This window comes from Lithobates pipiens, unplaced genomic scaffold (assembly GCF_037356315.1).
Source record: "Lithobates pipiens isolate NorthernLeopardFrog02 unplaced genomic scaffold, aLitPip1_a1.2 Scaffold_18, whole genome shotgun sequence".
In the NCBI taxonomy this organism is placed as follows: Eukaryota; Metazoa; Chordata; class Amphibia; order Anura; family Ranidae; genus Lithobates; species Lithobates pipiens.
The window spans coordinates 13,765,329-13,791,110 of NW_027507758.1; the positions used below are offsets into that span (position 1 = coordinate 13,765,329).

At 45.5% G+C, this 25,782-nt stretch overlaps 1 protein-coding gene across 1 annotated transcript in view; it reads left to right on the plus strand.

Annotated features, from left to right (window-relative positions):
* The window catches only part of BTBD9 (BTB domain containing 9), a 223,401-nt gene that overhangs the window by 117,404 nt on the left and 80,215 nt on the right, over positions 1-25,782 (plus strand). Inside the window, 1 exon segment of the mRNA XM_077485389.1 lies at positions 18,797-18,906. Within this exon segment, the coding sequence (XP_077341515.1) occupies positions 18,797-18,906 (110 nt within the window).

Here is a 25,782-nt window from a genome sequence, read left to right on the forward strand (position 1 = left end):
CAGGCAGAGACAGAAAATCCAGTTAAAAAATCACACCTTTTAATGTAGTTACAAAAATGAGAACAGTTCAGGAACACAGTTTAAAACGGAAGCCACAGTCTGAATGCCAGAGTAGGTAATCAGACTAACCAGGATTAGGAAACCTGAATTCAGCGTAGTCAGGAGCAGGAATCAGAAGAAAGTCAACCAGGCCAAGTTATACACAGGAACACACTGGAGATGTTCACAATGAGCACAGAGGGAACATTAAAAGGGGCTGGCTGTAGGCTAGACTAATAAGGCAGGTAATGGTAACCAGGGGAGTCACTGTGGAAACAATGAATGACTGGTAATTAACTGACAGCTGAGCAGCCTATGTGCACTGAAAGAAAGAGCTGCAAGTAAACAGCAGGAGCCCAGCCCTGATACCACAGCACCCTGGTTGAAAAAGGCTTATCTAGCGCACTGCTGCCTCTTACTTGTCTCACCAGATTTGGAGTGGGATTTTGTGATGTCAGTACTGTGCTGTTCGCTGATCTTCTTGCTGGAGGGGAAGCTTTACCTGAGGACCTCCAGTGCAAGGATCCTCCTGCTTCTGTTTATTCATTCTGTGGATCTGTGGTTTCTCTACTTCTGTTACTCCACGAGTCATCCAATCACCGGTCATTGGGTTTGTGCGAGAGGGGGGACAATGATATGAATAAACAATTGTTTTTATATCAGGATTTCTGCCTTCATACAGACACAGCTCAGAGCAAGGCATGGAAGGCTTGTATGGCCTGCAAGGAACCCACAGGCAATCCTGGTAACCAGTCCTTTGCTCTCTATCTGGCTTTTCTTGGGAACCACTTCCACAGTTAATTTCCTCTTTAAGTGCAGAGATCTCACCAATACAGCCCCAATAGACATATAAGAAAGCTGTGAAGTGGTTTTGTCTCTCCAGCATCCGCTTTAAAAATCCTTTTTTTAAATCCTGCGTGTGATAACAGACAGCAAAACCCAAAAAATATTACCTTGCAGTAATAAATTGACGGCACAGTGTCTGACCTGAGGAAGATGAGGGTTATTCAATGTGACGAAGGCCGGACAGAACGCTGTAAAAAGTTACTATCTTGTGCAGAGATTTTACTGCGGCTGCTGTGCGAGTTTTATGTGCGGTTTGAGCTTCCGGGATGGTGGGTGAAGGACATGCATGCAAATAATCCGTTATTGGGTTATGAAAAAACAACCTTTGTCATTGACTAATAAACACAAGATGCTTCTGGCCATACGTGAAGGATCACGGCTGCCATAATCTAAAATGTCTGACAAATGTCTCGGGTCATAGAGGAAGTGTTTATCCTGATGTACGGGAATTTGGCCAGACCGATTTTAAAGCCCAGTGTCATGGTCAGGGGTCAGGCTTGGAGACCAGTAGCTATAGCAGTAGAGCGACTCCCATCGACCTACTGGATAAGTACGCCACCCTAGAAGATGACATGGGCTCACCTGAGGTGCGGGGTCTAAGCAGTAACCGGTATTCACCAGAGTTCCCGATGGTGGGGATGGGTTTTTCTGCGTGTTAGTATCAGGTTGCAGTCCTCAGGATTGCCCCACCAGGAGGTGATCAAGTCTGGGTCCAGTAGCCGATGTAGCAAAAGCGTAGTCGGTAAACAAGCCAAAGGTTGGGATCAAGCAGAAGTGTAGTCCAAGAATAAGCCAAAGGTTGGTAATGTGTGGTAATGGAGATGAGGACAGCTGCAGGTACGCAAAGGTGCAAGATATCGGCTGGAGCGAGCACAATAATCTGGCAAACAGGAAATGCAAAGGCATGGCTTAAATTGAAAGTTCATGGGAGGAGTAAATTCAAGGTTCACCAGAAACAAGGCAAGGATTAATGAAGGAATCCGACAGGATGCTGTCCAGCATATCGGGAGGCTCAGAAGAAGCGCTACTGCCGGACGCAGCAGAGGTCATGGGTTCAGATTCTGGTCCTGGCACCCTACTCCAGTTTTACTATTGCTTTAAATTCATTTATTTTATTTTTCTTCACACCTAAAATTCACTGACGTGAACTGACACTTTTAATAAAATAAAAAATCGAACTAAAACACACTGACCCGTGACCCAGACCATAACCTATGACCCCCCCCCAACCCCGACGCTAACCTCTTTTATGACAGACTACTACTTTAGGAAAGAGAAGGTTACAATGTACCTTTTTTTTTTTTTTTTTTTTTTTTTTTTTTTTATATTTTCAAGAAGGCAAAGAGCATTGGGGGATTGTTGTATGTTTACTGGTCACTGTGATTAGTCAGTCACAGGCTATCGCAGCGATCATGTGATCGAGGGCCAGTGTTCCGGTTAGGCGACCCATCAAAACTTGTAGTGGAAATTACGTTCCGTCGTGGCCATCTTTGTACACCCCACACTCAGCTGCGGTAAGCCTGCAATCTGAAGTCGCCAAGCGGACATCTTTACACCCACCTATCATGCACCTGAAGGGAGACTGAAATGACGAGGTCGGCTTCTCTTGAATCTCCAGCCCAGGCCCCACTGAGAGTGGAACAGAGGGAGCCAAGGGACTGGAGGAACACGAGTGCCTGCAGATGTAGACCTGGAAACTTGTAGCGGAGTATGCGACTTTGGGAAGGCAGGAGAACCATCAGATTAGGAAGGGCAGCTGTGCACCATGGGTCAGCTGAGTTTAAAGAGGCACTCTGCTTGCACTGCGGAACTGGGCCATCAGGCAATGTAGAGTTTCTGGCAGGCTTGCAGCAGGAAGTCGCAGCTGGTCGCAGGACTGTAGTTGCAGACACTCGGCAGTGTTGAGCCAAGCAGTGAACAGGAGCGACGTCACTAGGATAGCTGGATTCGGTAGCAGGCGGGTAGCAAGGTACCAAGGCATTGGGCAGAAGCGAGGTCAAATGGGAAACCAGGATCAGGAACCCGTAATCAGGAGTATAGCATAGTCCAGAAGCAGGGTCAAGGAAAGACTAGTTCAGCAACGGGTATCAAGCAGGATTCAGGGTACCAGGGAACAGCTAAAGACCAGTCCGCATTGATCAGGGGCCACCTGGCACCAATTGGCACTAGGGACGCGCTCCTGCATGTGCATGCAGTCCGCAGTGCATACGCATTCGCATTGGTGCCTATTGGCTGGTCTGGGGCTGCATGAGTGCTACCAGCACTGGGGCGCTACAGTTCATTGAGGGAACCATGAATGCCAACATGTAATGTGACATACTGAAGCAGATCATGATCCCCTCCCTTCGGAGACTGGGACACAAGGCAGTATAACAATACCAGACACAACTCCAAGATGACCACTGCCTTGCTAAAGAAGCTGAGGGTAAAGGCGATGGACTGGCCAAGCATGTCTCCAGACCTAAACCCTATTGACCATCTGTGGGACATCCTCAAACGGAAGGTGGAGGAGCGCAAGGTCTCCAACATCCACCAGCTCTGTGATGTCGTCATGGAGGAGGGGAAGAGGACTCCAGTGACAACCTGTGAAGCTCTGGTGACCTCCATGCCCAAGAGGGTTAAGGCAGTGCTGGAAAACAATGGTGGCCACACAAAATATTGACACTTTGGGCCCAATTTGGACATTTTCACTTAGAGGCGTACTCATTTTTGTTCCCAGCGGTTTAGACATGAATGGCTGTGTGTTGAGTTATTTTGAGGGGACAGCAAATTTACACTGTTATACAAGCTGTACACTCACTACTTTACATTGTAGACAAGTGTCATTTCTTCAGTGTTGTCACATGAAAAGATAGAAGAAAAGATTTACAAAAATGTGAGGGGTGTACTTACTTTTGTGGGATACTGTGTGTATGTTATAATTTTTTCTTCCTTTTTTTTTTTTTTTTTTTTAATGGCTTCTTAATTGGAATGACAAAAGATTGTGTTGTGTCCCCGTAGTTCTGGTTCCTCTGTGTCTTGCATATTGGAAAGGTTTTGTCTAGACATCTGATTAAGCAGATTTAGCGATGCAGCATTTGCGCTTGGCTGATACTGGATTGCTCTCGAATCTCTGTGCGAAGTGTGATGTTTCCCACATTGCGAGGCCAGCAGAGAAATCTTTTCTCGCATCTCTGCTTTTCTTGTGTAGTTACATTCTATCACTCCTCCTGGCCCCCGGCCCAATTACCATGTGATATTAAAAACCTAAACATGGCTGTTTTTATACGCAGCGTCGCCCACTGACCTCCTGCAGTTAGGAAGAGGCTGAATCTAATTTGCCTGGTGGCATGAACTATTTTTGACAGCTCTTAGGAGCATCTTGAAAAATAAAAGTCCATTTTTTTATTTTTTTTTCATGAAGTAAATAAATGAGGCTCTTACCATTAAAACTACATTTGTTTCATTCAAAGACAAAGAAGCTATTTACCAAATCTAAACCTTTCCTTCCCTAAGGTCTTCAAAGTCTAGATGCCTAAATCAAATTTAGCAGTATCGGCTAACTTTTTTGCAAAACTATGTTTTTTACAGACATTTAAGAGTTTTGCTTGTTATGCTTTTTTGTAAAAAAAATTATTTAATTTTTTGTCAAAAATGTTCAAAAAAGATCTTTACATTTTAATTTTTTTTGTACTGTAATTGTATCAGAAAAATACAGTATTAACAGAGCCAAACTGCCATCTTCAGGCTGCAATGGTCTCTACAAGCAGAATTTTTTTTTTTTTTTTTTTTTAATGAAGCCTTTTGTTGACATATTGAACATATGATTGACAACCTTAGTGATTGATTTACAATTGTAAGGGGGGGGGGGTGAACTATCAGTAACAACCACGTTTTTAGGGGTCTGCAGTCACAATATCTGGTCTCCCACAGTACACAGAAATGCAATTATTTTAGTAAATATAAGCCGCTAAATACCTCTTCCCATCAGCAGTATATAGCAGTCTTGTGACTTCTATCAGTGTCTGGGTAAAGCTTGTAGGAGGCGCTTTTCATTCTTCCCTTATTGTTCTATGAGGTTGTATGACCTTCTGTCTGGACAGTATGGATTGGCCCTATGCTGAGGATCATATGCACTCTCCCAAGAAAAAAAAATACCTCCTATACCAGGGATCTGCAATTAGCGGACCTCCAGCTGTTGCAAAACTACAAGTCCCATCATGCCTCTGCCTCTGGGTCTCATGCTTGTGGCTGTCAGTCTTGCTATGCCTCATGGGATTTGTAGTTCTGCAACAGCTGGAGGTCCGCTAATTGCATATCGCTGCTCTATAGCAATACTCCCCAAACTGAGCATGTGCAGAGTGCCTCCAAGGCTCTGTATTATCAGGGGATGGATTGGGGACAGTGGAAGAAGGGGGAGGGATCAAAGAAGACAGGATCAAACAGCCTTTTTACACAATGCAGAGGATTAACCCCGTTAGGTTCCACAGTGAGTATAACTAGCATGTTTTACTACATATACACACCGATTTTACTGCTGTGGGTTTAGTAACGCTTTAACAGGTAGCGGTCATGCAAAGTGTTGGTAGCATTCGGAATGGGACATTTTATTATTAAAGGGAGGAATTTATTAACATAATCTCAACTTGTGGCATAGAGCTGGAGAATGTTTATGTACAAATTGCGGACAAGAACCAGTTGGTGCTTTTTTATTATTATTATTTTTTTTTAGTTCATACACCTATGTGGCCAGAAGCTGTGGCTGTTGCACCTATATAAGCTTGTTGAGTATCCTATTCCAAAACTGTCGGCATTATTGGGAAATCCCTCCCACCTCCATTAACCACAGCTATAACATCCTCCACCTTTCAGGGAAGACTTTCTGCAAGATCTTGGAGGGTGTCTGTGGGAATTTGTTCCCACTTGTGAGGTTCAGGTACTGATAATGGGATAAAAAAGACCTAGCTCACCATCTACTTTCCGACTCTTGCCAAAGGTGTTCAGTAGGGTTGAGGTCAGGGCTCTGTGCAGGACATTCGAGTTCCTCCACACCAGACTGGTCCAACTATGTCTTTATGGAGCTGGCTTTGTACGCAGGGGCACAGTCATGGTGGAACAAAAAACGGATCTTCACCAAACACTTACCACAAGGTTAGAAGAGCACAATTGTCTACCATGTTTTTGTATGATCTAGTATTAACGGGACCCTTCAGTAGAAACCATGGCCATTAGTATGGAGTTGGTCTCTAACCCTTCCCTTCTTTGTGGCTATAACATCCTCCACTCTTCTGGGAAGACATTCCACAAGATTTTGGAGGGTGTCTGTGGGAATTTGTGCCCATTTGTAAGGTCAAATACTGATGTTAAATGAGAAGACCTGGCTCGGCGTTCCAATTCATCGCAAAGGTGTTCAGTAGGGTTGAAGTCAGGGCTCTGTGCAGGACATTCAAGTTCCTCCACAACAGGCTGGTCCAATTATGTCTTTATGGAGCTGGCTTTGTACACAGGGGCACAGTCATGGTGGAACAATAACGGGTCTTCACCAGACACTTACCACAAGGTTGGAAGAGCACAATTGTCTACAATGTTTTTGTATGATCTAGTATTAACAGGACCCTTCAGTAGAATACATGGCCATTAGTATGGAGTTGGTCCCTAACCCTTCCCTTCTTTGTGGCTATAACATCCTCCACTCTTCTGGGAAGACATTCCACAAGATTTTGGAGGGTGTCTGTGGGAATTTGTGCCCATTTGTAAGGTCAAATACTGATGTTAAATGAGAAGACCTGGCTCGGCGTTCCAATTCATCGCAAAGGTGTTCAGTAGGGTTGAAGTCAGGGCTCTGTGCAGGACATTCAAGTTCCTCCACAACAGGCTGGTCCAATTATGTCTTTATGGAGCTGGCTTTGTACACAGGGGCACAGTCATGGTGGAACAATAACGGGTCTTCACCAGACACTTACCACAAGGTTGGAAGAGCACAATTGTCTACAATGTTTTTGTATGATCTAGTATTAACAGGACCCTTCAGTAGAATACATGGCCATTAGTATGGAGTTGGTCCCTAACCCTTCCCTTCTTTGTGGGTATAACATCCTCCACTCTTCTGGGAAGACGTTCCACAAGATTTTGGAGGGTGTCTGTGGAAATTTGTGGCCATTTGTAAGGCCAAATACTGATGTTGGATGAAGAGACCTGGCTCGTCATTGGTGTTACAATTCATCGCAAAGGTGTTCAGTAGAGTTGAGGTTGGGTCTCTGCTGGACACACAAAGTTCCTCCACACCAAACTGGTCAAACCGGGTCTTTGTGGAGTTGATACCACTCTTCGGTGAAGGCTTTCTGCAACATTTTGGACGGTGTCTGTGGGAATTTGTGCCCATCTGTGAGGTCAGGTACTGATGTTGGACAAGAAGACTTGGCTCGACATTTGAGTTCCGACTCATTCCAGAGATAAATAAAGAGACAGCGCTGTGCCCAGGTGTGTGTGTGTGTGTGTGTGTGTGTGTGTGTGTGTGTGTGTGTGTGTGTGTGTGTGTGTGTGTGTGTGTGTGTGTGTGTGTGTGTGTGTGTGTGTGTGTGTGTTAAGGTAATCTATCCTAAAAAAGTGTATATATAATAAAGTAAAACCTTGGTTTAAGAGCGTTTTGCAAGACCAGCAAAATATTTTCATAAAATTTTGCCTTTATATACAAGCAATGTATTGATTTACAAGTAGCGTCATGTCACAACAGAGTATAAAAGAGAAGAGAGGCGCCTCTAAGTGTGGCAATATGGTTGCATTTAGTGAAGGTATAACGATTAGCAACGCAAATGGTGATTAAAACAGGCACATCTAAGTATGCCGGCATCCAGGGTAAAACTGTCCACATAGACCATCCTCCGCATTGACGTTGTCTCTTCCATGATGCGCTCCACAAGCTCTTCAAGCCTCTCTTTTAGATCGCTCTACTGCAGGGTAGTCTTCCCGGTCACAACTGCAGACTGACGGCGGTGAGAGCCGGCGGTGTGGGAGATGGTCTATGTGGACAGCTTTACCCCCAGATTCCTGCATAGTTATATGTGCCTGTTTTATTCATAAACCATGTGAGTTGCTAAATGTACCCTCATTAACCACTTACAGACCGGAAGATTTGCCCCCTTAACCGCTTCCCGGCCGGCGCACGACTATGTACGTCGGCAGAATGGCACGGACAGGCAAATTGGCGTACAGGTACGTCCATTTAAAATTGCAGCCGTGCCATTGCGTGCGCGCCGGTCGGGACCCCCGTGAGTCCGACCGTGGGTCCCGCTGACTCTATAGCCGTGGGGATACCCGCGATTGTCTCACGGGGAGGGAGAACGGGGAGATGCCGATGTAAACAGCATCCTCCCTATTCTGCCTAGCAACAAGTGACACTGATCTCTGCTCCCTGTGATTGGAGCAGTGATCTGTAAATCACAGCCACGCCCCCCCCCCACAGTTAGAAACACGCCCCTAGGACACACTTAACCCCTACACTGCCACCTCCTGGTTAACCCCTTCACTGCCAGTGTCATTTACACAGGAATCCGTGCATTTGTATAGCACTGTATAAATGACAATGGTCCTAAAAATGTGTCAAATGTCTGTTGTGTCCGCCATAATGTCACAGTCACGATAAAAATCACTGATCGCCGCCATTACTAGTAAAAAAAAAAAAAAATTTATAAAAATGCCATAACTATCCCCTATTTTGTAAACGCTATAACTTTTAGCCCTTGTACACACGGTCGGAGAATCTGTCGGAATGTGTCCTATCGGACCGTGTCGTCAGATAATCCGACTGTGTGTGGTATGCATCGGACTGATTCCGTCCGAATCTCCGTCCGACCCAATTTTCCAACATGTTGGAAATATTTCCCGACCAACTGGGCCGGACGGACATACTCCGATCATGTGTAGAGAATTTTCTTAGGACCAAGTGCCACGCATGCTCAGATCAAATTCCAACATCAAAGCTATTGGCTACTAGCCTGAATGTAGTCCCATCGTAACGAAATTACGTCATCACGTTCTGAAAGATCGGATTTTTCGACAACTTGGCCCGACCATGTGTATGCAACAGTTTCGGACACAATCCGTCGGACTAAATCCGACGGGCAAAATCCGACGGATTTGGTTGGCAAAATCTCCGACCGTGTGTACAGGGGCTAACACCAATCCAATTGCTTATTGCGATTTTATTTTTATTTTTTTTTATTTTTTTTTACCAAAAATATGTAGAAGAATATGTATCGGCCTAAACTGAGGAAAACATTTTTAGATATTTTTTGGGGATATTTATTATAGCAAAAAGTTTAAAAAAAAGGGTATTTTTCAAAATTGTTGCTCTTTTTTTTTTTTGTTTATAGCGCAGAAAAATAAAAACCGCAGAGGTGATCAAATACCACCAAAAGAAAGCTCTATTTGTGGGGAAAAAAGGGACGTCAATTTTGTTTGGGAGCCACGTCGCACGACCGCGCAATTGTCAGTTAAAGCGTTGCAATGCTAAATCACAAAAAGTGCTTTGGTCTTAAGCCAGCAAAATGGGGGCTTAAGTGGTTAATGACCAGGCCATTTTTTGTAATACAGCGCTGTGTTGCTTTAACTGACAATTGCACGGTCTCGCGACGTTGTACCCAAACAAAATTAACGTCCTTTTTTTTTTTTTTTTTTTCCCCCCCCCACAAATAGAGCTTTCTTTTGGTGGTATTTGATCACCCCTGCGGTTTTTATTTTTTGCTCTAAAAACAAAACAAGAGCGACAATTTAGATGGGGAAAAAAACACAATATTTTTTTTACTTTGCTATAATAAATATCCCCAAAAAGTAAAAAAAAAACAAACAAATTTCTTCATCAGTTTAGGCCGATATGTATTCTTCTACATATTTTTGGTAAAAGAAATCGCAATAAGCTTATATTGATTGGTTTGTGCAAAAGTTATACCGTCTCCAACTATGGGAAAGATGTATAGCATTTTTATTTGTTTGTTTTTATTTTTTTACTGGTAATAGCAATGATCTGTTTGTTTGTTTTTTTTGTTTGTTTTTTGCGGACCGGAGACATTGCAGCAGACAGATCAGACACTTTTGACACTTTTTTTTGGGACCGTTGACATTTATACAGCAATCAGTGCTATAAAAATGCACTGATTACTGTGCAATTGTCACTGGCAGGAAAGGGGGTTAACACTAGGGGGCGATCAAGGTGTTAAAGGTGTTCCCTTTGAGTGTTTTACTGTGGGGGGGAGGAGACAGATTGCTGTTCCTACTTACTAGGAACAAGCGGTTTGTCTCCTCTCCCCTGGCAGAACAGTGATTTGTGTGTTTACACACAAACAAATCCCCGTTCTGACTCTCGTGCCCGCGATCGCATGCACTGGACTGACATCGGGGCTCCAGCCAATCACAGCGCCGGAGTCTGCAAACCCGGAAATAACTCCAGGAGACATGTCACCGGTCACAGCCGTGTACAGGGACCGCTGAAACAGCCTCAATCTAAAGTAAGTATTTCATAATGTGCTAGTATGTGATGCATACTAGCTCATTATGCCTTTTTGTCAGGCAGGTTTTTTTTTATTTTTATTTTTTTATTTTTTTACAACCACTTTAACACAGTGTTTAACTCCAGTCCTCAAGGTGCCACAACAGTTCATGTTTTCAGGCTTCCCATTATTTTGCACAGGTGATTTGATCCGTTTCACTGCCTAAGAGCCGGTTCACACTGCGGGCGATGCGAGGCGACACGACTCGCCTCGCCGCGCTCTGGCAAGTCGCCCCCGTTCTGTACAATGGAACCGTTCTGAGAGGAGCGACTCGAGTCGCTCCGACTCAGAAAAAAGGTTCCTGTACTACTTCTGGGCGACCTCGGGGCGACTTGCATTGACTTCTATACAGAAGTCATCTGCAAGTTGCCGCTGAGGTCGCGGCAGGTCGCTGCGAGGCAAGTCGGTGTCGCCTCGCATCGCCTGCAGTGTGAACCGGCCCTTAGTAATTACCACAGCCATTTCATCTGAGGGAAATCCTGAAAACATGACCACCTGGGGCGCCTTGAGGACTGGATTTGAGAAACCCTGTATGAACAGGACCCTTTAGTAGAAACCAGGGCCATTGATATGGCCCCTAACCCTTCTCTTCTTTGTGGCTATAACATCCTCCACTCTTCTGGGAAAACTTTCCACAAGATTTTGGAGGGTATCATTGGGAATTTTTACCCATTTATGAGGTCAGGTACTGATGTTGGATGAGATGACCTGGCTCCCCATCAACATTCCAATTCATCCCAAAGGTTTTCAGTAGGGATGAGGTTAGGGCTCTGTGCCGGACACTCGATTTCCTCCACACCAAACTGGTCCAACCATATCTTTTATGGAGTTGGCACCACTCTTCACTAAAGGCTTTTTACAAGATTTTGGAGGGTGTCTGTGGTCATTTGTACCTAATTGTAAGTCTAAATACTGATATTGGATGAGAAGACCTGGCTCACCATCGGCGTTTCAATTCATCTCAAAGGTGTTTAGTAGGGATGAGGATGGGGCTCTGTGCAGGGCATCTGAGTTCTTCCACACTAAACTGGTCACACCATATCTTTATGGAGTTGGGAAATTTGTGCCCAGTTATGAGGTCAGGTACTGATATTGGATGAGAAGACCTGGCTCACCATCAACATTCCAACTCATCCCAAAGGTCTTCAGTAGGGTTAAGGTCAGGGCTCTGTGCAGGACACTGGAGTTCTTCCATACCAAACTTGTCCAACCATGTCTTTATGGAGTTGACACTACTCTTCGGTGAAGGTTTTCTACAAGATTTTGGAGGGGGTCTATGGAAATTTTGCACCTATTTTGTGAGGTCAAATACTGATGTTTGATGACCTGTTTCACCACTGGCATTCGCATTCATCTGAAAAGTGTTCAGTAGGGTTGAGGTCAAGGCTCTGTGCAGGACGCTTGAGTTCCACCACACCAAACTGGTCACACCATGCCTTTTGTGGAGCTGGTTTTGTACAGAGGAGCATAATCACGCTGGAACAGAAAAGGGTCTTCACCAAACTGTTACCACAAGGTTGGAAGAGCACAGTGTCTTTATGGAGTTGGCACCACTCTTTGGTGAAGGTCCACTCTTCACCGAAGAGTGGAACCTTCACCAAGGAGGGAACCTTCACCGAAGAGTGGACCTTCACCGAAGAGTAGTGCCAACTCCATAGACACTGTGCTCTTCCAACCTTGTGGTAACAGTTTGGTGAAGACCCTTTTCTGTTCCAGCGTGATTATGCTCCTCTGTACAAAACCAGCTCCACAAAAGGCATGGTCTGACCAGTTTGGTGAGGAGGAACTCAAGCGTCATGCACAGAGCCTTGACCTCAACCCTACTGAACACTTTTGAGATGAATTGGAATGAGAGTGGTGAACCAGGTCTTGCCATCCAACATCAGTATTTGACCTCACAAAATAGGTATAAAATTCCCATAGATACACCCTCAAAAATTTTGTAGAAAACCTTCACCGAAGAGTGGACCTTCACCGAAGAGTGGACCTTCACCGAAGAGTGGACCTTCACCGAAGAGTGGACCTTCACCGAAGAGTGGACCTTCACCGAAGAGTGGACCTTCACCGAAGAGTGGACCTTCACCGAAGAGTGGACCTTCACCAAGGAGGGAACCTTCACCGAAGGTCCACTCTTCGGTGAAGGTTTTCTCCAAAATTTTTGAGGGTGTATCTATGGGAATTTTATACCTATTTTGTGAGGTCAAATACTAATGTTGGATGACAAGACCTGGTTCACCACTCTCATTCCAATTCATCTCAAAAGTGTTCAATAGGGTTGAGGTCAAGGCTCTGTGCAAGACCTTTGAGTTCCTCCTCACCAAACTGGTCAGACCATGTCTTTTATGGAGCTAGTTTTGTACAGAGGAGCATAGTCCTGCTGGAACACATAAGGGTCTTCACCAAACTGTTACCACAAGGTTGGAAGAACACAATTTATCTACAGTGTCTTTGTATGGTGAAGTATTAACAGGACCCTTCACTGGACACACCTGGCCTCCATCATTTGGTGCACATACCTCGGGCTATATAAGTAGATGTGATCTGCTCCAAGGCCACAGCCGGACCTTCTACAACCCCAGAACTGCTAGTTGAACATCCCAATGTTATAGAATATTTCCTTGTACCGTGAATGGACAGGACTGCAATCCATTGTATAGCACACGGCCAGTGGATTCCGGAGGTCCGGCCCCTCTCGTTCTCCCGGAGAATGAACAGATTGACTCGCTCTTCGAATACACAAAGCAACATTTCTGTTACTCTGTTTCTGGCAAGCACATAATGCTTACAGTACTGCGAGTCCTGATACAATAAATACTTCTCCTCTCCTCTGTGTTTGTCTTTTGATGGCTCTATAATTAGTTTACATACAGCGACAAACACTCTGCAGATGACAGCTGCAGACCGCGCACGCTGTACGGGAACACACTAGTGATTTTCCCCTTAATATGGTGCACTTGCTGCCATCACTTCACCCTGCGACACGCATATTACGCGCTTTGTGCCATCCGCCAAGGGTGAGGCGCTTCGCCTCGTTGTATAAAGTAAACACGTTCTCTATTTTTATCCACCAATTCTCCCATCAGCCGGTGTCCTCGTATGAAGATGAAATCTGTGTTTTTGCTACATCTTTCCTATACATATTCCAATGGTTCTCCTAATTCCTAAAGCTGCTCTGCAACATAATCCAAAAATATATTTTGTAGATAACTTTTTATTTATTTTTTTTTTTTTTTTGCCCAGAGGTTTCCAAACTTTCTAGACAAGGGGCCTTCAGACTTTAGGGGTGCCGGACTGTGGCCATTGGGAGTAGGAAATGTCCCGGCATCGGTGGAAGCAAACGGTTGCCCCATCATTGGTGTTTGAGTGAGGAATCGGTGGTGTCATTGGAAGGAATTGCGCCCCCTCGTTAATACATGAATAAATATTAAATGATGATCATCAATAATATATCAATTAAATAACCCATAACCCACTAATCCTAACTAAAAATACAGAAATGAACTACCCTTAACCCCCCATTCCTAAGCAAAAAATAAAATAGAGTAAATTAAAACCATAAACCCTTACAAAAATGAATAAATGCATAATCAATGTGTTTGTAATAAAATAATCAACCCCCTAACCATACTGTAACCTAAACATAACCACTAACCCTAACAAAAAATAAAAACGAAAAATAGATACTAATAAAAATAAAAACCCATTTAAAAAGCTGAAAAACATAGCAACTTCTTTTGGCTGTTAAAAAAAATATTAATGCTCAAAAACGCGTTGAAAACGCACAAAAAACCCCCCAGAAAAAATGCTCAAAGGTTTAAGGAACCCCTAGAAACCTTTGGAGGAAACCATAGGGTTCCACTGAACTCTGATTGGGAACCTTGGTCTAAACCATGGGCCTCCAAACTTTCTAAACAAAGGGCCAGTTTCCTGTCCTTCAGACTTTAGGGGGGGGGGGGGGGGGCTGACTGTGGCCATTAGAAGTAGAAAGGGTCCTGACATCAGTGGGGAAAAAAATGTGTCATTGTTTGTTTCATTGGGAGTAATTGGGCCCTAGCATTGGTGTCAGTGGAAGGAATTGTGCCCCATTGTTGTCACTGGGAGGAATTGTTCCTGTTTGTCATTGGGAGAGATTGTCCCCCCATTGTTGGTGTCATTGGAAGAGATTGTCCCCCCAATGTTGGTGGCATTGGGAGAGATTGCCCCCCCCCCCCCCCATTGTTGGTGTCATTGGGAGAGACTGTCCCTCACTGTTGGTGGCATTGGCAGAGACTGTCCCTCACTGTTGGTGGCATTAGCAGAGACTGTCCCTCACTGTTGGTGGCATTGGCAGAGGTTGTCCCCCACTGTTGGTGGCATTGGGAGAGATTGTCCCTCACTGTTGGTGGCATTGGCAGAGGTTACCCCCCACTGTTGGTGGCATTGGCAGAGGTTGCCCCCCCACGGTTGGTGGCATTGGGAGAGATTGCCCCCCCCACTGTTGGCATTGGGAGAGATTGCCCCCCCCCACTGTTGTTGGCATTGGGAGAGATTGCCCCCCCCCCCCACTGTTGTTGGCATTGGGAGAGATTGCCCCACCACTGTTGTTGTGGCATTGGGAGAGATTGCCCCCCCCCCAACTGTTGTTGGCATTGGGAGAGATTGCCCCCCCCCCCACTGTTGGTGGCATTGGGAGAGATTGCCCCCCCCCCCACTGTTGGTGGCATTGGGAGAGATTGCCCCGCCCCCCACTGTTGGTGGCATTGGGAGAGATTGCCCCGCCCCCCCACTGTTGGTGGCATTGGGAGGGATTGTGCCCAGTGGATGAAACCGTGCCCCTAGGGCCAGATAAAAGCAAAGACAGGGCTGCAGTTTGGAGACCACTGGTCTAAACAATAACTGGACCTTGCATTTTCGATCTGAAATCTGCTTTAGCTTATAGCTAAAGATCTATACTGCTCTGCTCTTCGACACCAGAGAAAAAATTCCTTTTTCTTTTTTTTTTTTTTCGTGAGTCTTCCCACTGATACATCTGATATAAATCTGGATTCCTTCTCTTTCATCCTCAGTGGCGAGGCTCTGTGCTCGTCTCCTCCGCTCCTCGCACATGGTAATTATCTGCACAATATGGAGTGGGGGTGCACCTGTGCCATTTGATAACCGTCTCCAGTGAGGACCGTGGAGCCGTCTGCTTGGCACGCCTGTTAGAGATTTTAATGAAGAATATTTGAGCTGTTTGAGTGACACAGAATAAAAATATTGACTTTCATTAGAAGAACACGATGAGATTCTCAGCCGCCGTCCGCCGGTCATACTAATCACTTCGGCTTTTAAATTGTCATATTACGATTCTCTTCTCAGTGTCGCGCCATTGTGTACTCCAAACATTATCCATTCGCTGAAGAAGATGAATGGAGATGAGAAGATATTAATACCTTTTAGAACCTTAACCACTTTCCTGTCTCCATTTTCCTAAAAACTCCGAAAAAATATATACGGGGCGCAGTACGGGGATTATTGGGTATAGCTGTTTGTTAAATGGCCTAAAGCTGGCCGTAGATAGAATTTCGAACTAAAATTATTAGGAAAAAATGTACGAAAAATCTTCAAAGATTTTGTTTGCCTTTTTGAAGCCCAACTCCAAAAGAAAAAAAAATACTTTTCCATGCAGTGGGGCTGTGCACAGGTAAACTGCTTGTTTTTGTCTAGGGGCAAGCAGAAAGCATATACACTATATTGCCAAAAGTATTGGGACGCCTGCCTTTATATATACACACACGACCTTTAACGGCATCCCAGTCTTAATCCGTAGGGTTCAATATTGAGTTTGCACATGAACTTTAATGGCATCTCAGTCTTCGTCCCTAGGGGTCAATATTGAGTTGGCCCACCCCTTTGCAGCTATAACCGCTTCAACTCTTCTGGGAAGGCCGTCCACAAGGTTTTGGAGTGTGTCTATGGGAGTGTTTGACCATTCTTCCAGAAGCACAATTGTGAGGTCAGGCACTGATATTGGATGAGAAGGTCTGGCTCGCAGTCTCCGCTCAAATTCATCTTCAATGATGTTCTGTTAGGTTGAGATCGGGACTCTGTACAGGCCAGTCAAGTTCCTCCACCCCAAATTCGTTCATCCAGGTCTTTATGGACCTTGCTTTTTGTGCACTGGTGCGCAGGAATGTTGGAACAGGAAAGGGCCATCCCCAAACTGTTACCAAAAAGTTTGGAGCATGAAATTGTCCAAAATGTCTTGGTATGCTGACACCTTTCAGAGTTCCCGTCACTGGAACTAATGCCGTGTACACATGACCGGACTTTCCGGCAGACTAGGTCCAACGGTCTTCCCGATGGACTTTCCGACGGTCTTCCCGATGGACTTTCCGACGGTCTTCCCGATGGACTTTCCGACGGTCTTCCCGATGGACTTCCCGACGGTCTTCCCGATGGACTTTCCGACGGTCTTCCCGATGGACTTTCCGACGGTCTTCCCGACGGACTTTCCGACGGTCTTTCCGACGGACTTTCCGACGGTCTTCCCGACGGACTTTCCGACGGTCTTCCCGACGGACTTTCCGACGGTCTTCCCGACGGACTTTCCGACGGTCTTCCCGACGGACTTTCCGGCAGACTAGGTCCGACGGTCTTCCCGACGGACTTTCCGGCAGACTAGCTCCGACGGACTTCCCGACGGACTTTCCGGCAGACTAGCTCCGACGGACTTCCCGACGGACTTTCCGGCAGACTAGCTCCGACGGTCTTTCCAAACGAACGGACTTGGCCACACACAATCACACCAAAGTCAAACGGATTCAAATGTGATGACGTATGACCGGACTAGAATAAGGAAGTTCATAGCCAGTAGCCAATAGCTGCCCTAGCGTTGGGTTTTTTTGTCCGTCGGACTAGCATACAGATGAACGGATTTTTCAACCGGACTCGAGTCCATCAGAAAGATTTGAAACATGTTCTAAATCTAAAGTCCGTCTGATTTTTAGATAGCAAAGGTCTGATGAAGCCCACACACGATTGACTTGTTCGGCGGATTCGTTCCTTCGGACCTTTGCTGTCAAATTCCGGTCTTGTGTACACGGCATAAGGGGCCAAGCCCTACCCCAACCCTTGAACAACCCCACACCACAATCCTCCCTCCACCAAATGATTTGGACCAGTGCCCCTCCCCCCCAAGACTGACAGTGCTGCTGTTCAAGGATGTCTTCGTTGCTCCTTCACCCAGAGTGAACACACCCTAGGACAGGAAGTGTGTTACTAACCGGATCAGCAGGTGAAAATAAAGGAAGAAAAAAGAAAACGAATGCAGCCACCACGTTTTTTAAGGATTGGTAAGTTGCAAAATATACAGTATAATATAGGCAGCACAGTAGTGGTTAGCACTTCTTCCTAGAAGCGTTAGGGTCGTTGGTTCGAATCCCAACCACGGCACTACCTGCATGGAGTTTGCATGTTCTCCCTGTGCCTTCCGTGGGTATCCTCCCACACTCCAAAGACATGCTGGGAGGTTATTTGAATCTAAATTGGCCTTAGTATGTGCATGTATGAATGTGAGTTAGGGACCTTTTAGATTGTAAGCTCCTTGGGGGCAGGGACTGATGTGAATATACAATATGTCTATGCTGTGTAAATTGACAGCGCTACATAAGTACCTGTAATAAATAAAATGTATTATTTTTGTTTCATTTTAAGCTAAACCAGAAAGGGTGTATAGTAATTTAAATATTTGCTCCGACTCATAGTACAATCTGGAGCGGAGACTTGCACAGTTGGCTGTGCTCACCTTGCCTCGGGCTAGTCGGCTGCCTTTCTGCCAGGCTGCTGTAATATGGCAGAGAATTCCAGGCCTCGGCTAAAAACAATTATTGAAATTAACCTGTGGCTGGTATATGGTAAGCAGGACATGCCAAGCATCCTCTGGGCTTACTACAGTTTGCGAAACGCATTGTGTGCCGCACTGAGTCTATGTGCGTTGTTCTGGGGATACAAAGCCGTAAATAAACTATAGCCTTAAGAGTCTGAATTGTTTCAGTTTATGTTGGGTTCAACAATCAATCTGGGGTTCGTTCTAAAAAGTACCTTAAAGCAGGGCTCTACCCAAAAGTGAAGGCTCCACTTGTCTGCCTCCAGCCCTCCCTCCGCTGCCACATTTGGCACCTTTTTGGGGGGAGGGGGGGAGCGGGTACCTGACAGGTACCCGTTCCCACTTCCAGCTCACACTTTTAATCAGATACAACACATTGACCTTTAATCCTATACAACCAAAATTTGAACCCCAATATTAGATTACAGTTGGGGGCCAGTTACGTAGAATGTGCCATGTTGAGTTTGTATATAGGCTGTACACCCTGGGGTGATGTGGGCCTGACCTCGTCTTTATTTTTATTTATTTTTTTGTCTTTCAGGTACATCAGGATTGTGGGGACTCACAACACGGTCAACAAGGTCTTCCATCTGGTGGCCTTTGAATGTATGTTCACCCATAAAACCTTCACCCTGGAGAGAGGCCTGATAGGTAAGAGGCACGACTCTGCACGTCCCTGTTCTTCTGTGATCAGATCTATAGAGTTTCCTCACCCGTTCCTGATTCTAGAATTTCAGAAACGATCCATGGATCCCAAAAGAGATGACTGAAAGAAGGTCATTCGTTGGGATGGCCACAGTCTGCATGACTTTTATATAGAAATGATCTTTCTTAAAAATACACATTTATATATTTAATCCCATCATGATCTAATTGTACCTGAACTATCTTGGATATGTTGAGGTTGATTTACTAAAGGCAAATAAACTGTGCGCAACAAGCTCTGCAGCATTTGGCCAGTCCCATGTGTCCTGTTTAGTTCTTTCCACCAAAGAGTTATCTCTGAGCCCTGCAGCCGCCAGGCCACTCCTGTCCTCTGCAGCCGGCTGAGCGGCTCCCATGCTCCGTGCAGGCGGCCGGGGGTGGCCCCCTGTGCTCCGTGCAGGCGGCCGCCCCCTGTGCTCCGTGCAGGCGGCCGCCCCCTGTGCTCCGTGCAGGCGGCCGCCCCCTGTGCTCCGTGCAGGCGGCCGCCCCCTGTGCTCCGTGCAGGCGGCCGCCCCCTGTGCTCCGTGCAGGCGGCCGCCCCCTGTGCTCCGTGCAGGCGGCCGCCACCTGTGCTCCGTGCAGGCGGCCGCCCCCGCCACCTGTGCTCCGTGCAGGCGGCCGCCCCCGCCACCTGTGCTCCGTGCAGGCGGCCTCCCCCGCCACCTGTGCTCCGTGCAGGCGGCCTCCCCTCTGTGAAGCTTTCTTCACTATACTAGTGACATGCTGACAGCACATCGGCTTTATTCCTCCCCTGTTGTAGATCCGTAAAAAAGTGACACTGCACGGAAATACGACTTATAGATGTGCAAGCTTCTGTTACTAATTAAACGATTGATTTTAACTCAAACTAATTGCAGCCTAATTTAGAAGGAAAGTGAACTTGCTGGAAGAGTTTAGTTTTGTTGGAATGGTGAGGAATTTGTAGTGAGTGCTTTGAGCGGATTTGGAAAATGAAGACATTCCTGACATTTAGTGGAGGTGCGGGGACGATGCAGCGGTATTACCGGTACAACCTGCCGGTGTCGATGTGGTGATGCACTTATGAGTTTAATCGTGGCGTCTCCCCGGGAATGGGCCAGCTCTTCCTTAAGAGAGAAGCTTTTTACAGATAAAGTCCATTTACAATCTAGCACAGCCTTTCTCAACCTTTTCAACACCGAGAAATCCTTGAAATAGTTCTCCGGTCTCAGGGAACCCCTGCTAAAAATTTGAAATCTACAACTCATGATACATTAGTGTGATGGTCAGTGGGAAGAATGGTCCTCACACTGGTGGTCATTGGGAAGAATTACCTCCTTACAGATAGCTAAAAAGATCAATGGTGTCGTGGGAACTTATCAGAGAGGCAGAAATGGCCCAATGCTGAAGGAACCCCTAGCAACCTCTGGAGGAACCCTGGTTGAGAATCACTGATCTAGCAGCTACAATCTAAGGTTCTCTATAGGACGGTGTGTTTCGAGCACATAACATGTGGCCCTTTTCATTTACTTAGATTTTGCAGAGTCTTCCCTGGTGTTGGATTCAGTTGGATTCAGTTATCTCCTCCTGCACCTATCTGCTCCCCTTCAGAATATACCTGGCTCTATCTGACTTCAGCCCAATGACTTGCAGTCCAAGTCCAAACTCAGGATATGACTTGGTGTCAAAAACCTTTTGGGATCAACATGACAGTCAGGCAAAGAATGTCTTTAAAAATAAGCCAAGACCATCTATCTTCTACTAAAAACACATAACCAAAAGGGCACTGGCTTGCACAGGTCTCATTTCATAGATGATATAATTTAAAGTGACACGCTTACATTTTCACCATAAAAGCAAGTGTGCTAAATGTGTTTTTTGCTTTCTAAATCTCGTAGCTTCCAGGTGACTCAAGGAATTAGATGGCTCGCAAATTGGAAACTTGTTGGGCTCTATTGCTGTGAGCTTACCAGTCATCCTGCTGCTATGGGCGGATTTTATGGTCGCCTTCTCCCTCTTCCTTTTCCTCAACAGAGGTTCTTATTCTATATTACTTGTTAAATCGATTGCGCTTTTTTTCTTAGATATGTTTCTTGAAAGTAGGACTTCACTGAAAAACGTAATTCATACTGGTTTTGCTCCTTCCTGTAACTCCAGCCTGAGTTGCAGGAGTTTTCTTGGGGTGGAAGGGGGAGCAAGTATTGATTTTTATCACTCCTACATCCGCAATTACCACCTAGGTGAGCATGACGTTCCTTGCCCCGCAGCCTCCTGGGACAGGTCACATGTCCCAGGAGGCTGCAGGACCATTCACAAAACCCTGCATGAGCTTGCACATGGGTGGGGGTCATCGGCTGTGGTTCTCTCACAGTCTAGCCTGCAAGTGTTCTGTTTTGTGAAATTCTTACCTCCCTAGCAATGGTTTTACTTGATCTGTAATTTCACATGTGTGCTGGCTTCTGTGTCCGCCTATGGGCGTCGCCTGCTCTGCTGTGAATTTATATCCTTTTCCATTCTAGCACTTCCTGGCCCACCTCCCAGTCTGCTTCCCTATATATAGGCATGCACAGTGCAGCCTGGGTTGCCTGAGCAACTTCCTAGTTTCTCTAAGCTCCTGGTTTGCCTTGTATTACTTGTATTCTGTGTCTTGATTACCTGGCTTTGTCTACCATTTTGGCTTTCCTGATGCCAGGCCTGATTTTGGCTTGTTTCCCCGCAGTCTCCTACATCTGTCCTCTGAACACACGAGTGGTCTACACATTGTCAGCCAGGCGTGCGGGCGACCAGCTGTGGGCTGGCGACCTGGTTTCACCTTGATGCACGTCTATCCCCACCATCAGGGTCCCTGGTAAGAAGCAGGCTGGGGCTTAGATTCCGTACCCTGGGGAACCCTGAGTTGGCTTTCTACAAGGGCTCCCTACCATAGAAACTGTATACGTTCCTCAGGAAGCCACAGTTGACTCCCATATCCAAGATGGCAGCACCAGTATCCCACAGAAAGAAGGACTGGCTTTGGGAAGACCACACTAGACTCCAGCCACTGGTACTTGATTTTTAAAAGTCAATAGCTACAGTATTCTTACTTTCATGGTCTTTAACACCTGGGGTGGATCTTTAAACAGTGGATTGGCAGTGATATATTTACCCCATGCCATTCATAAATGGCATGGATAAATAGACAACCAATTTTCCAACCAGGTTCTTAGGACCTAATCAACGTGGACATCAAAAGCCCCAAAGATTTATTTTATTTTATTTTTTTGCTTATGAATTCCAAATAAAAACACTACCAGGATTACTTTTTTTTTTTTTACCAAGATTTACTTTTTTTTCCCACCATTATGAAGACTGTACTTGGTTCTATCCCTGCCAAGATCAGATAAGTGAGAAACTGACTGGTTCTCTTTTTAAACTGTATTTATTTGTGCAGAAGGAGACTCGGATTCCAAGGATATTGAGATCTTTGGCAACATGTTCCTGTAAACAAAGTGACAGGAGCGGAGGATGGAAACTCCTGAGGGTGACAACGACCGGCAGCGCCGTCCCTTCCAGATGGTGTTTTTAATAAATTTATTATGCAGCCGTGAAAGACGGGATGGGAATTCGGGATGGGAGCGGCACGCGGACCGGACCCCTCAAGGCAGAATAAGAATTGGAGTTTGAGCTGCAATTATAACCATTTGTTAATTTGCCACTTACAAAGAGCCAGGGAGAGTTCGGCGTGTAGCACGGTGCCAACCTTCAGCACGCCATGGAATAGGATGACGCTGGCTATTCTCATTGACCATTGAAAGGATAAATGCTCTAATAAAACGCCTCCTTTAGCCGAAGCAGCTTTGCCAACATAAAGTGAATAAGTTGTTGCTGTTAATGACATCTTTCAAAATGTAAAAAAAATAAGTTTCTTTTGTTTTGTATTTTTAAGACAATCGTGGCAGCAGTTTGGTAAAGTTTCTTTTGTGTTCCACCATGACTGTGCCCCTGTGTACAAGGCCAGCTCCAAAAAGACATAGTTTGATCCATTTGGTGTGGAGGAACTCGAGTGTCCTGTACAAAGTCTTGACCTCAACCCTACCGAACACCTCTGTACCTGAGCCCTACCCTACCGAACACCAATGGACCTGAGCCCTACCCTACCGAACACCAATGGACCTGAGCCCTACCCTACCGAACACCAATGGACCTGAGCCCTACCCTACCGAACACCAATGGACCTTAAACCTACCACACTCCTCTGGACCTTAACCCTACTGAACACCCTTTGGATGAGTTGTAACCCTGATGCTAGCCAGATCTTCTGCCCCAATATTAGTTCCTGACCTCACAAATGGGCACAAATTTCCACAAATGCCCTCTAAAATGCAATGAAAACCTGCCCTGAAAATTTGAGGATAGTATAGCCACAAAGGGGGTCAGCTACATATTAATGGGCTAACTCCATATTGATGGCCATGGTTTTAAGCCCACCAAACACCTCTGAACCTCAACCTTACTGAACACCCTTTGGATGAATTGTAACCCTGACGTTGGCCAGATCGTCTCATCCAGCATCAGTTCCTGACCTCACAAATGGGCTCAAATTCCCACAGACACCCTCCAAAACCCAGTGGAAAGCCTTCCCAGAAAATTTGAGGATAGTATAGCCACAAAGAGGGACGGCTACATATTAATGGCCATGGGGGGGGGGGAGGGGGTTAATGCCATATTAATCGCCATGGTTTTAAGTGAAGGGTACAGTTAATACTACATTATACAGACATTGTAGACAAATGTGTCTTCCAACCTTGTGGTAACAGTTTGGTGAAGACCGTTTTTTCTGTTCCAGCATGACTGTGTCCCTATGTACAAAGCCAGATCCATAAAGACATGGTGTGACCAGTTTGGTGTGGAGGAACTCTAGTGTCCTGACCTTAACCATACCGAATAGCTTTGTAATGAATCAGAACACTGATGGCAAGCCAGGTCTTCTCATCCAACATCTGTACCCGACCTCACAAATGGGCACAAATTCCCACAGACACCCTCCAAAATCTTGGGGGGAAAAGCCCTCCCAGAAGAGTTGAGGATGTTAAAGTTGCAAGGGGGCAACTCCCTATTAATGACTGTATTTTTTGGAGTAGGATGTCCAACAAGCTCATGATGGTGTATGTATAGAGCAAATATATCCGCCCCTCAGGAGAGGAGAGTTAAATGGAGGATGGAGCAGAGTCCTCCAGCAGTGTAGAGTATTTCAGGAGAAGAGTTAGATGGAGCAGAGCCCTCCAGCAGAGTATTTCAGGAGAGGAGTGTTCGAGGAGCAGACCTAACTGTTTGAAAATAAATACAAAAATAATAGTGCACATGCAAAAAGATAATTCAATGTGAAAAAAAGCAGCACCACAAATGTTAGATTACCACAAGAAACAAAATAAAGGTGTTGTGCTACCGTGATATTAAAAATACTGGGGGAAAAAAAAAAAAAATATATATATATAATATGTATATATATATGTATGTATGTATGTGTGTATATATATGTATATATATATGTGTATATATATATATATGTATATATATATATATAATAGTCCAGAAAAATCAGTCTCTCAAATGGACCATAATGGTTAAATGGCAAACTCCATGGTTTATAAGGTTATCCAATCCCTTCACCAAGTTAACACTCCACCACCACAATTGGATTGACTCTTACCAGAGAGCCTGGACCATTTATTACGAAGGGTCAAACAGGCTTGATGAATATGTCCCAGGAGGGTTCATCAGCAGGAGATATACAAAGGTACCATGTCAGGAACAGCTCCGGGAAGAAGTCCTGTTATCGTGCATTTTACATGTCTGGATGTTCTGTGGCGGCCTCCTTCCTTTTTTAGCATCCAATACTGCTTTTACTATGGATATGTGTAAGTGCAATACTTTATATTAAAGAGGAAGTAAACCCTGATGAGTTTACTTCCTCTTTCATTCCCTGCAAAGGCAAAGCATAATGGACTACTATGCATCACATAGTAGCCCATTATGTGTCACTTACCTGACACAGGAGCCAGCGAAGTCACCGCTGTCCCCTGTAGTCCGCCGCATCCATCTTCTTGGTGGGGTCTCGCAGCTCCGCCGCTGTCATTCGGCGAAGCCGCGATGACGTCACTCCCGCGCATGCGCACGGGAGCCGACACGCGCGGCAGCTCCGTCGTTGAGAATGCCGCGCTCAGTTCGCCTGCGCGCCACTGTCTACGGCGCATGTGCCATAGACAGCACTGCCTGTTTTCGGCCAAATATCTCCTAAACTATATAGGTTTAGGAGATATTTCTTGGACCTACAGGTAAGCCTTAATCTAGGCTTACCTGTAGGTCAAAGTGGTTTGTAAGGGTTTACAACCACTTTAAATGCAACCCTCAAGAGGTTTTACACTATCCAGCGTTTTATGTTTTTTTATTTGGATCTGACTACACAATCGTCGTTTGGGTGGAGTTCCTGGAAGCTCTGGAGATGTTCCTGACGTGGTTCCTTTGTATATCTCCTGCTGATGACCTCCCTACCGGGACATATTCATCAAACCTGTTTGACCCTTCGTAATAAAGGATCCAGGCTCTCTGGTAAGAGTCCAACCTATTGTGGTGGTGGCTTGTTCACTTGGTGAAGGGATTGGATAACCACCTCGACAGTTGAATAATGGAGCTTGCCATTTGACCAATATGGTCCATTTGAGAGACTGTTTTTTCTGGACTGTTTTTTTATAATTTTTTTTCAGTATTTTTAATATTAATAACTGTAGCGCAACACACCTTTATTTTGTCTGACTGTGTTTGACTCTGTAACCGTCCCACTGAATCTCTCGAAGTTTCTCCTCATTAATTCTCTTTTTTTGACTC